The 12,074-nt window shown below is 41.9% G+C and overlaps 1 protein-coding gene across 2 annotated transcripts in view; it reads right to left on the reverse strand.

Annotated features, from left to right (window-relative positions):
- The window catches only part of Pcyt1b (phosphate cytidylyltransferase 1, choline, beta), a 44,424-nt gene that overhangs the window by 8,598 nt on the left and 23,752 nt on the right, over window positions 1–12,074 (reverse strand). For both annotated transcript variants that reach the window (XM_035450076.1, XM_027431868.2), the window contains exons 6-7: window positions 9,517–9,659; window positions 6,365–6,553 (exon numbers count right to left, since the gene is read on the reverse strand). In XM_035450076.1, coding sequence (XP_035305967.1) covers window positions 6,365–6,553; window positions 9,517–9,659 — 332 coding nt within the window. The remainder of the gene's footprint in view (window positions 1–6,364; window positions 6,554–9,516; window positions 9,660–12,074) is intronic.

Here is a 12,074-nt window from a genome sequence, read left to right on the forward strand (position 1 = left end):
TTTTAAGAAGTATTTAACATCTATCTAGTGAGGCTGTGAATATCTTAATGAATGCCTTTAAAGGCTTTCGTGTTTCTTATATGTCCTGGCACATTAGTTAAAATGAAGTGAAGAAAGAGCAATTAGTATGCTCTGGTAAGGAAGATGAAACCCAAGAAGACAGAAGAGTTGGTGCTTCCACTCTGGCCAAATCGATAAACATCATCAACAGTGACTAACACTTCCCTGTGGCTGATGTGGTCTTGGTGCCAGGATCTGTTATGAGGACATTGTTACGAACTGATTTAATCCTCTGCACAAACCTAAGAGGCAACAAAGCTTCCTTTTCCCTTACAGGTGATATGACTGAGGTGTAGAGATGCAGAAGAACTTGTCAAGGTGGGTGGGGCCCAAGATTGGGCCCAGGGCCTGGCTGGATCTGGGGCTATGTCTGGGCTGGGCTGGGGCTGGGGCTGGGGCTAGTGCTCCGGCTAGTGCTGGGGCTATTGTCAGTCGTGGAGCACTGGACTAGCATGTGTAAGGCACTGAATGTACCTTTAGAGAAAGAACTCAAAAAAGGAAACCCCTCTCGAAACAACAATAACAACAAAAAAAGCTTGCCCAAGGCCACACAGCTAAGACATGAGTCCATGCTTGTGACCAACTCTGCTGGAATTAGGCTCTTTCAGAGTTAAAGGCTTTTATGTTTACTCAGTCTATACTTGTATATTTGTACATTGAAGATTCATTTTTTAGAACTATCGAAGAGTCTTAAAGGCTGGGAATGTGACTCACCAGTAAATCACTTGCCCCAGCATTGCAAAAAGGAAAATGTTCCAATGTGAAATCTAGTTCAGAGACACAAATTTCACTTTATCTTTTCTTTATAATTTTTTTGGTTTTTCAAGACAGGGTTTCTCTGTGTGGCTTTGGAACCTATCCTGGCACTCGCTCTGGAGACCAGGCTGGCCACGAACTCACAGAGATCCACCTGCCTCTGCCTCCCGAGTGCTGGGATTAAAGGTGTGCACCACCAACGCCCGGCTTCACTTTATCTCTTTTATCAAAATGAAACTGATCCCCAATGTTAGCAGTGTGCCTGAAAAGAAGATGACTATTTTATAAACAGTAAATGTTGGCAAGGATGTGGAGAAAGTAGAGCTCTTGTGCATTGTTGGTGGGTTGGGATGTAAAACAGTACAGCTCCTGTGGAAAAGGGTATGAGAGTTCCTGAAACCGTTAAACAGAGGCACCATAAGATCCGGCACTTTTGTTTCTATGTATATGCCCAAGAGAACTGAAAGTGGGAACTCAAACAGCTATGTGCAGAACACCAAAATGTTCATTGCAGAATTATTCACAACTGCCAAAAGTGGCAACTGTGGTGATATCTTGCTTTGTACAAATAAACCCTGTTTAAAGGTCAGAGAATGGAGTTTGCCACTAGCTAACCATAGAGGTCTGGAGGTCTGTACAGACAGATAGGAAGTGAGATGGCGAGAGGAGACGGGAATCCGCTTTCTTGTCTGTTGAGAAGCTAAGGATGTAAGGTGTGGTGGCGGCTTGCTCCTTTTCTCTGATCTCTTAGTATTTTTCTCTATGTCTGACTCTGGGTTTTCATTACTTAGACCAATTAATAATTTCTGTTACAATTTGGCACCCAATGTGGGGTGCTGTTAAATCCCAAGGGGATCCTGAGAAAACCCAGAACCCTGGCCAAATCTTGGCTGTAGTATTCTGTGGGGGCTGTATGGTTTTAGTTGTTTTGGATGATGGATAACCTGGGACACTGCTTCAGGGGGTCTTTCTTGATCTGGAAGGGCCTTCCTTAGTCTGGAAGGAATCCACGGGTAGTGGCAAGCTCCATTCTCTGACCTTCAGACAGAGTTTATTTGTACAAACAAGATATCACCACAGGCAACAACCCAAGTGTCCACCAATAGAGGAATGGATAAAGCAGATACGGTGTGCACACTTTTCAAAGCTTCTACAACATTGATCTATGCTAACAACACTGGTAAACCTTGAATGTATTAAGTATAATAAGTCAGATGCAAGGACACAGGGTCAAATACTGTATGATTCGACTTATATGAGCTACCTCGAATAATCAGTCAAATTCAGAGGGAAAGTAGGAGGGTGTTTTCCAGCAGCTTGTGTGCAGGAAGTTTGTGCTTATAAGGAGCAGTATCTGTTTGATATGGTGGAAACATTCTGGAGATGGATGGTGGTGATACTTAACATGCTGGTATGAACGTACTTAAAACTACCCTTTGCTTGATCATAGTTAAAATGAGGGCTGGTGGTGTAGCTCAGTGGTAGAGCACTTGTCTAGCATGCATGAGGTTTTGATATTCAGACCTGAAATAAAAATAAAAAGTTAAACTGGGTGGTGGTGGCGCACACCTTTAATCCCAGCACTTGGGAGACTGAGGCAGGTGAATCTCTGTGAGTTTAAGGCCAGCCTGGTGTACAAAGTAAGTTCCAGGCATAGGCAGGGCTACTCACAAAGCGTGTCTGGCGGGGAGGGGGGGGGGCGGCGGGGGGGGGGAGTTAAAATGGTAAATTTTATGATGTACATAAATGCATATGCCACAATTTAACAAAAACAGCAGTGGACCTTGTATTATATATATTCCCCATTCCCAATTCACCTCCACAGTCTTTTGAAAAAACAAACAAAACAAGTGCATGTAACAAATGGCACATGACTGTCTGGTTGGCGTGGGATCTGTTGGACTAGTCTGGGGCAAGATGATAAACTGGTTTAAATAAACCTGGTCTAAAATGAACTAAAAATTTCCATTGGACTTGAGATCTTTGTCTTTGGGTATTAAAGGAAAGGGTCCATGTTTGGTCAAATAAAATGGATTCATTTCATTCTAAACAACAGGAAAGAACTTTGTTTTTAGAGAATAAAGGAATATAGTGGCAGATCATTTAAACTGATATCATAACACCAGCCTGTGAATGAGGTGCTAATATTTAAATAGAATGTGTCTGCTCCGTGATTTCAGATGCTTCAAACAAAAATAACGAAGCTGCCTTAAGAAGACCAATACCCAAAGCAAACCGTGCATGCTGGGCCAACATCCCTTAACCCAGCATCCTTCACTAACTGCCATTTCAGAGACAAACAGCATCAGCCCCAACATAAGCAATCATGCTTCAACGTTAAGCTCATTTAGAGCTCTTCTTTTGAGACAATGGGTAATTCAGAGACAATACACACACGGAGAGGTAATACTGAGTCTCTGTCTAAAAGGTGTTACTGTTTGGATCTGGACCATCCGCCCAGGTGCCCATATATTATGGGCTTGTTCTTTCAGACTGCTCTATTGGGAGGCTAGCCAGAAATTTTCAAAAGAGAGGCCAAATGAGGAGTCTTCTCATCATTGTTGGTGAATGCTGCCCCCCTTTTCTTTCCTTTTTCTCCCTTCCTTTAGGTGCCACAAGGTGAGTAACTTCCTCCCACACTCTTCTGCCATGATGTGCGCCCCACCACACCACAAGCCCCAAAGCCTCCCAAACACTTCTATTGTCTTCTGTTCCTCTCCCTCTCTTTTTCTTTCTTGTTCTCTCTCTCATAAGGAAAGCTTTATTTACTACACACATCCTAAGAATGTGTTACACATGGTGCACATGTTAAAGACAACTACTAGCTAAAATGTTCATTTATATTAAATTAAACTTACCTCGGTAGTGTGCATGAAATAAATTTGTCTTCTTAAGTAGCCTTAGGTGTTTTGTTACAGTAATGTAAAACTTATTAACACCATTAATGGAAGGCTTCCCTTTGCCATTTGGGATGGATTATAGGTCACCTTCTGAGTATGTCTTAAGACAACTTAGAAGAATCAATTAATAGTAGTTAAATACATAAAATGATGTAAGTAAAAAAAAATAATGATTTGGGCCCTGATATCCCACCAGTCAGACTGAATAAGCAGGAATTGGAAAATCGATTACAGCAGTGAATAGTTTGCTAGCTTTAAATTCTTAAAATTGTCATTGTGGCAGACAGCCTCCAAAATAGCCTCCTAGGGCCCCATTCCTGCTCTTTACATCTTTGTGTAGTGTTCTCCCACTATAGATAAGAAGCAATTTCAAATACTCCTTTGGCCCACCTCAGCAGCATAAATATGTGTGTCAGGTTCGGGAAGGCAGAGGAAGCAATGAAAATGATATGACCATGATACTTAGCAAGTCAAATTCTTCCTCCAAGAAATATAAACACCAAGAAAATCAAGTAATCAAGTCAGTCTGCTTTTGTTTTGGTTGTTTTTAGAGACAGGTTCTCACTGTGTAGCCTAGACTGGCCTGGTCTTCACATAGCACAGGCTGCTGTGGAATTGATTGTAAAGTTCTGGCTATTGGGTGTGAGCCCCCAAACACTAAACTGTACCCAGGCCATAAGCAAAGGAAGACTGTGTATCTGGAGAGCTGGGCCTCACTCTGTCTTTTGCAGATGTGAGGCAGGTGTGTGAATATGTACTCCTCATAATCCATCCTTCATGCACTCAATGAAGAGCCATTTGTGTGCAGAACCAACTGTAAAGCACATGCAAAGCTGCGCACCAATCCCGAGGTACCAAATTTTGGACCTTAAATCTTTCTATTTTGTGCCTTTCTAAGTCTACATTATTTATATCAGTACTGTACTTGCAGTACATGTACTGCAGGTAATGCAGATCCCCTGTTTTAAGAAATGAGTTCCAGTCACAAATCCACAAATAAAGAATTATTATAATAATAGCATATTCATGAAAAGCAAATTACTTATCTTGGCGTTTAACATCCTTGTAACTATTCCTGTACTTTTAATGTCAACAGAAAAAAAGTAATGTCTAAGTCTGGCTGATACAGTAAATTAATGTTAATAACAGTTTTGACACTAATAGCAAGTTTTTAAAAGAAAAACCTCCAGTCTCTAAGCTGGGATTCATTTCTTAAGACTCACCTCCGCTCGCTGTCACCAGACTTCCTAAGAACAATTCCAGCTGCCTTTTCACCTTTGCTGGGAGCCTGAAAAGCCTGGGGTATAACGTTGCGATGAAATGATATCCTTTGCCTGCCTTTGCTCACTGCAGGTGTAGAAAGTATCCACCCAGTTATCCACCCAGTGAGCTACAATCTGGGGGCTTCTGACAGAGTCACACTGCCGTAGCACTGTAACCAAATGAACTGTTATGTGGCTTCATTAAAAACCACTCATTGTTTCTTCAGAGTCAGAAAATTGTGAAGAATCAAAGTACTAAGGAATACCCTGGATCAAAAGGGCAAGTTCAGAATTCATATACTAATGATCAGAGAATGGGTATTCACTTTGTCTTTGTGTTCTTCCCTAGTGTCATGCATAGACAAGAACAGTAATAAATGAGCCATGAATTAAATCATCTGAACTGAAAATGAACCAAAAAAGGTGAGACAGAGCCCAGTGCATGGTTTCTGCTCTCCTGCCAGTCCTCACTGGGAGGTCTTAATAGCTCAATTAGCCCTTCCTTTCAAACTCAGTCTACAGATAGAATATAGGTAGCTTACAAAACCTTCTATAACACGGTAGAGGCCAATGGACTTTAAGCATCTCTTCAAACTCTCAGAACATTGTTCTTTCTCTATTAATAACTGAGTATTTTACTTCTAGACAATCCTATAACAAATGAACTCAAACGAGCAAAGACACTACTAACAACCCAAAAATAAAATCATTAAGTGGATTAGATTCCTTAGAGTCCTCATATCATAACAAGGAAAGCGCCAGGTGTTGGTGGAGCATGCCTTAATCCCAGCACTTGGGAGGCAGAGGCAGGCGGGTCTCAGTGAGTTCGAAGCCAGCCTGGTCTACAGAAGGAGTTCCAGGACAGGCTCCAAAGCAATACAGAGAAACCCTGTCTCAAAAAAAAAAAAAAAAAACAAAAAAACAAAAAAAAATAAGGAAAGCAAATGGAATAACTTCTTTGTCTTTTAAAAAGAAAGTTAGCTTGGGGCTAGAAAGCCCCAGCAACCTGTCTTATCTCTCCACACTTAGATGTGTGGTCACAGCTGTGTACAGGATGGCTAGCTTGTTACACAGGTGCTGTGCTTCAAACCCAGGTCCTCATGATTATGCAGCAAGTACTCTTATTGGCTGAGACAGGAGGGTTGCTGGGGCTTTCTGGCTTCCATCATAGCCAAGAAACAGAAACGGAGAGGACCCTACTTAATGTGCCATTTGGTACCATACCGAGGGATGAATCAGTAACTGAATAAGGACATGGACTTGGAGTGACTTGAAATGATGTTCGAGGAGAGGCCACTGGATAAAGGACATCCTGGAGTAGTTCCATGAAAGGAAGATAAGCTGAAAATACCTGCCATTTCAACACCAGTTAAAATAACTACATACCCATGCACCATCTGGCCCAAATAGTTCCAGGAAGTTGCCGATGAATTCTCTTGATTTTTCTTCCCATTTTTGAATTAGGTCGTGACTTTTTTCTTCTACTCTGTTAACAAATTCCTTTGATCTTTCCTCCACATTCTTGACCTTTTCTTTCATCTTGTCCACTTGGTTCTGGAAACGGTACTTCTTCTCCTGGTTAAAATCGATGGAATACATTGGTTCAACAGAACAGCAGAGAAGTCCATCTCTATTGATTCTAATTTATATCAACTTGGGGTGCTCCTAATGTAAAGAGTAGATGTCATTATTTCCCACTGGCCAGACTGATTGGAAAGCACATGTCTTGCACATCAATCTCTTTGAATATATAAAGGAAAATAAAAATGTACCTATGTCCAATCTGTTCAACATCTATGAGTTGAAACCATATGAGAACAGAATACAAAACTACAGAACTACTCTTTACTGAGCAAATAACCCTACTCAATTCTTCTGGAACTTAGATAAAATGATGCATTGTGTATAGTATGGCTGCTCAGAGTCTGCCTGAAAATTCTTTTTTACTGATGTAGTGCTAAAACCAATACTGTTTATATTGACTTGTCCACTGACTGAGCGTAGGACCCATGTCTCATGCTAAAATTTTCATTACCATATTTTTCATGAGGCTAATTAAACTTCGTTGGTTTCCTTGGATATAAAGAAAGCTTTTATTTTGATCACTTCTCTGGATATTTGTGCTTAGAGACTTTATACAATAATGTTGTCTACCTGTGTTCCAGGAAGCCATATTGTGTCAACCAAAACACTAGTCACCTCTAAGCCACAGTTTTCTCATCAATAAACCGGTGATGATAATCGTCCCTACCTCACAGGGTTGTTGTGACGACCAGGTAAGGTCATGCATGCCAATGTGTAGCTCAAAGCCTGGCATTGGCTCCACATATATTAGCTACACTGTTGTCACAAAGCATCATAGACTTTTATCTACATTACCTAATAAACATGTTATCTAAACAATGAAAATAATATCACACAAAGGGTCTTCTCTTTTGAAATCTCAATGTTGTCTCTAAAGGAATCAGAGGATACTTTTTTTTCTTGACTGGAAATCAATCTCATTTTGTACTTTAGAATTGTGTAAAATACCTCAAATGTTAGGAAACTATGTCAAGATTCTCCAACTTAGACCTTCCAAAACTGTATTGCAACCTCAGGGTGGGGCTGGGTAGGAGCTAGGTGTGTTGCTAGTGCACTATATAGACATACATATGTGCTACAGGAAGGTACTGTCTTCTGTCATTTACAGTGTGGTCTGAGGTGAGTTGTTTAACTTTCTTGGCTTCTGTTTTCCCCCTATAAGTTGAATAGTGTCATTACACGCCCCCAGTAGGCTTATCACAAGTATTAAAGGAGATAATGCAGGCAAGACACTTAGATGGGCATGTGATGGGCTCTGGATAAGTGTTAGCTGTTGTCTTCAGATCATGCTCTTCCACATTTTGTTCAACACTGGAAATGGCTATTTGGTTTAGCACTCAGTGACAGCACATAACAGTAGAGTGAGCACTGGGCTTGTGAGTCACAAGATTTGGAGGTATACTGCCACCTCCACCTCTCCCTCACCCTCCCTTGGCCTTGTCTACTCTCTGGGCTCTGTTTTCCTTATCTCAAAGTCAAGGGACATGGATTGGATGACTGGTCTTCATCAGGTCTCTGCCACTTCTGAGGTTCCGTGATTCATTTACACGCCCATCCAACACATTCAATTTCCTCGCTGAGCTGCAGCCAGACTTGTTGTCACAGAAAGGCAGTAAGCACACCCCCACTGTCCTCACGGTTCCCTGAGCTAAGTGGCTTATCTAAAGACCATTTAAAGAGAGTGAGCAATAACTTTTGGAAATGGCTTGCTATGCTTGGATGGTTGACTGAATTCAATTTAAAAGAACAGACAGTTTAATTTATTGAAATAACCAGGGCTTTATTCTCTCTAAGATACCAAATCATCACGTTAGCTGAATTCTTTTCAGCCACGTGTTCGGGTGCCACTCGAACCCGGCATTTTCCATTTTGTTGCCTGGCTTGTATGAAGTTAGAGGGGCCTGGATCCCAACACTCCCTGCTTTATCGGGACAATGAATAATCACTGACTTACAATTAATGAGCCCCTCCCATTTTGAAGGTACCAATGATCAGTTGTGCAAGATGCTAGATAATTAGAGCTGCACATAATTATAAATGCCTACTTTTGCAGACAAGTCACCCTTTGAGAATACAGTATCTATTTGGGGGCTGGAATTCTGTATGCATGGAGAGCATTTGTTTGGATCAAAATCATGGGCTCCTTGGAAGCCTGGTAACCTCAGTGGTCCAGACTCACTAACATCACCCCCCAACCATCCAGCTACTCTCTTTGCCTTGTAACAGCTTGTTTTGCTTGTTTTAAAGATTGTTTTAACAGCGCTCTATTATTAAACTAACAGCAGCTCTGTGGGAACAATAAGGTAGAAATACAAAAGGAAGCCAAAGGCTTCAGGCTTTATTTAAGCAGCTGTAATTTCTCTGGACAATAAAAAACGGCTGTTAAAGTTTCTAATGAGCATCTGTAAGGCCTTAATAAAATGAAAATTGTAAAACGTTAAAACAAGAAAGCATTTTCTCTGGGCTTAGCATCTCATTGCTTCCGCCCGCCTTCCTTTCCTTTGAGAAGACAACACTTGCCTTCCCCAAGGGGCAGATGTTCCAGAAACCCTTTGCCACATCTGAAAACTAAAGAGGGGGTTTGGGGGCAGGGGAGGGAAACAAGGAAGCTCCATTATAAAATGTGAAGCTGCCTATGCTCTTTGGTTGACTCATGTTTGAACACTGGTTTCCTCAGTTGTAAATATATATATCATTACTGAGCCAGGTGTGTTTGGTACATGTCTGTATATCTAGCACTTGGGAAGCTGAAGCAAGAGAGTTATGATTTGGGGGCCAGCCTGGGCAATACAGTGAGACCCTCTCTTAAAAACTAAAACACACCATTGGGGTTTTGATGTGGATTAAATGAGACAATAATGGAAAGCATTAAGGGCACTACACAGTGCACAGTAAATAACACTCATGATAATATAATGTGGTGGCCCTCAGAGTACATGGGAAGGCACACTTACATTTATAAAGCTGACGTTGAGTTCCTTAGCTGTGTATCCTCTCTGGAGATTGCGCCGGGCATACACGTCATAGTCACGGACAATTCTGGTGATGATGTCTGATGTTGAGATGCCTTCTGTTCTTTGTGTTGGAACAAACATGCCTGTCCAAGTAAGAATAAAAAGATAAAGATGGGATAACCTTAGTTAGCCTCTTTCCTTTAATGATCCTTTTTTTTTTCTGGATAAAGTTGGAGCTTCTGGGGAGCCAGGGAAGCCTCCTTTTCTGGCCCCAGCTGACAGGCATCATCCCAGGCTTGGTCCAGGAGTCACCATCCACTCATCTGACTCCTGACATTTGGTCATGCTCAGCTCTTCATTTCTACCCTAGGCACCCATTTCCCACCCCTGTCATCCACAGAGTTCTTCCTCACCCTCAATGGTTCACCTTTAAGGCTGTGCTTCATGAAGTCTTTCCTGAAATTAACACGAGAACCCATAGCATTTTGGACATAATGGTATCTTCAGTTAACAAAACCAAATGTCTGATACCTGTCTCTGTACAGCAATGGGTGTGTGTGTGTGTGTGTGTGTGTGTGTGTGTGTGTGTGTGTGTGTGTGTGTGTGTGTGTGTGTGTTTTAATATTTTTTAAATTTTTTGTTTCTTTAAAAAAAACAGAAGTGGATAGTTTGAAGGTAGTTATGCCTTGATTGTCTTCACATCGTCAGTGTCCAGATCAGTGCACATGGAAAGTGCTCAATAAATGCAAAGGGAATGCGTAAGTGAATGAATAATAACAACTGGGGCAATGAATGAGTCAGATCACAGTGAATCTTCTTCCCTCTGGAAGTCTGCGTCACATTATCCCCACAGGAGAAGGGTTTTTTGTTGTCTCTGTCTAAGGGTATGTCAGTGATGTGCTAGATGATCTTATCTCCTCTAAGAATACTCTCCTGCATGGCACTTTCACCACTCCAAGACACTTTCATCTGCAATATGTGGAGAAGAGTGGAAATAAACAAGCACAAGGAGGCCAAGTTCTGATGGTTCTATTAGATGTCCTGAGAGTCAAAGACATATTGGCGTTTACCAGCAACACAGGCTACACAAGGGTCACAGATGCCAACACAGTAAGAACTGAATTCATGCTCAAAATTCTGTTGTCAACCAAAATCATGTGTTGAAAATTGAGAACTTTCTAGTCCATATCATTCCGACCACTTAGATCTGTCCTATATCAGCAGCATGATAGAGCCTGAGGACAAGGGCACTGTGTTGTCAGTTTGTGGCGAGTCACTTATACCTCTGAAGGCAAGTTACTTGACCTTAGTTTCCCTCAACTAAGAAGTTAGCTAGATAAATCTGGGCCACTTTTCTTCCCCACTGACCATATCCAAATCAATGTATAATAACAAACTCGTTCCTCAGATGCTTCCCTAATTCAACCACTTTTCTCCTTCTTTAGCCAAACCTAAACCAACTTGTTCAAAGATTACATCAAGAGCCTCAAAATCAGTCCTTAGCAATGTCACTGTGTGTGTGTGTGTGCGTGTGTGTGCGCGTGTGTGCGTGTGCGCGTGCACGTGTGTGTGTACGAGTGCGCGTGTGTGTGTACGCGTGTGCGAGCAAGCTCATGAATACAGGTACCCAGTGAGGCTAAACAAGAGTATCAGATTCCTGGAGCTGGAATTAAAAGCAGTTGAGAGCTGACTGACATGGATGGCAGGAACTGAACCCAGGTCCTTGGCAAGAGCAGTAGGCACTCTTAACCACTGAGCCATCTCTCCAGCTCCAGTGATGTCGTTTTTTTTGCCCACTTAAACATGAACAGCTAAGTTGCATGCATGCCGGCCTATTCTTCTTCATTGGCTTTCTACCGTGTTTAGAATAAAGCCTTTAACTTGGTTCTACCACAGTTTACACGGTCCCCTTCCTGTGCTTCCTTCTAGTCTTAGTCTCATCTCCAGCCTCTCCTCTTTACACTCTCAGCTGAGGATCCTGTACTGTACAAAGGGCTGGGATTGTTTTGTTTATAGTCTGTGGTAGTTTGAATGTAATCCCCCCCATAAACTCATAAGGAGTGGTACTGTTATGAGGTGTGGCCTAGGTATGGAGTAGGTGTGGCCTTGTTGGAGGAAGTATTTCACTGTGGGCTTTGAAATCTTTGCTCAAACTATGCTCAGTGTGGAACACAGTTTACTTCCTGTTGCTTGCAAATCAAGATGTAGAACTCTCAGCTCTTTCTCCAGTACCATGTCTGCCTGGATGGTCACCATGTCCTGCCATGATGATAATGGACTAAACCTCTGAAAATGTAAGCCACCCCAATTAAATGTTTTCACCTTTAAGAGTTGCCATGGTCATGGTGTCTCTTCACAACAGTAGAAACCCTAACTAAGACATAGTCTATGAAGTTGGGCCTGTACCTAGCCACACCGGGCTTCTTTAGTGTCCTAAAACTATCAGCTCTTGTCCTCTCTGTCAAAATCTCTGTCTGCTTAACTCTTGGTCACCCACTGGGTTTCAGGTTTAGTGTCAGGGAAACTAAGTCTCAACTCCCAAAGCAAGTCTTCCTGTT

Source organism: Cricetulus griseus, chromosome X (assembly GCF_003668045.3).
Source record: "Cricetulus griseus strain 17A/GY chromosome X, alternate assembly CriGri-PICRH-1.0, whole genome shotgun sequence".
NCBI lineage: Eukaryota > Metazoa > Chordata > Mammalia > Rodentia > Cricetidae > Cricetulus > Cricetulus griseus.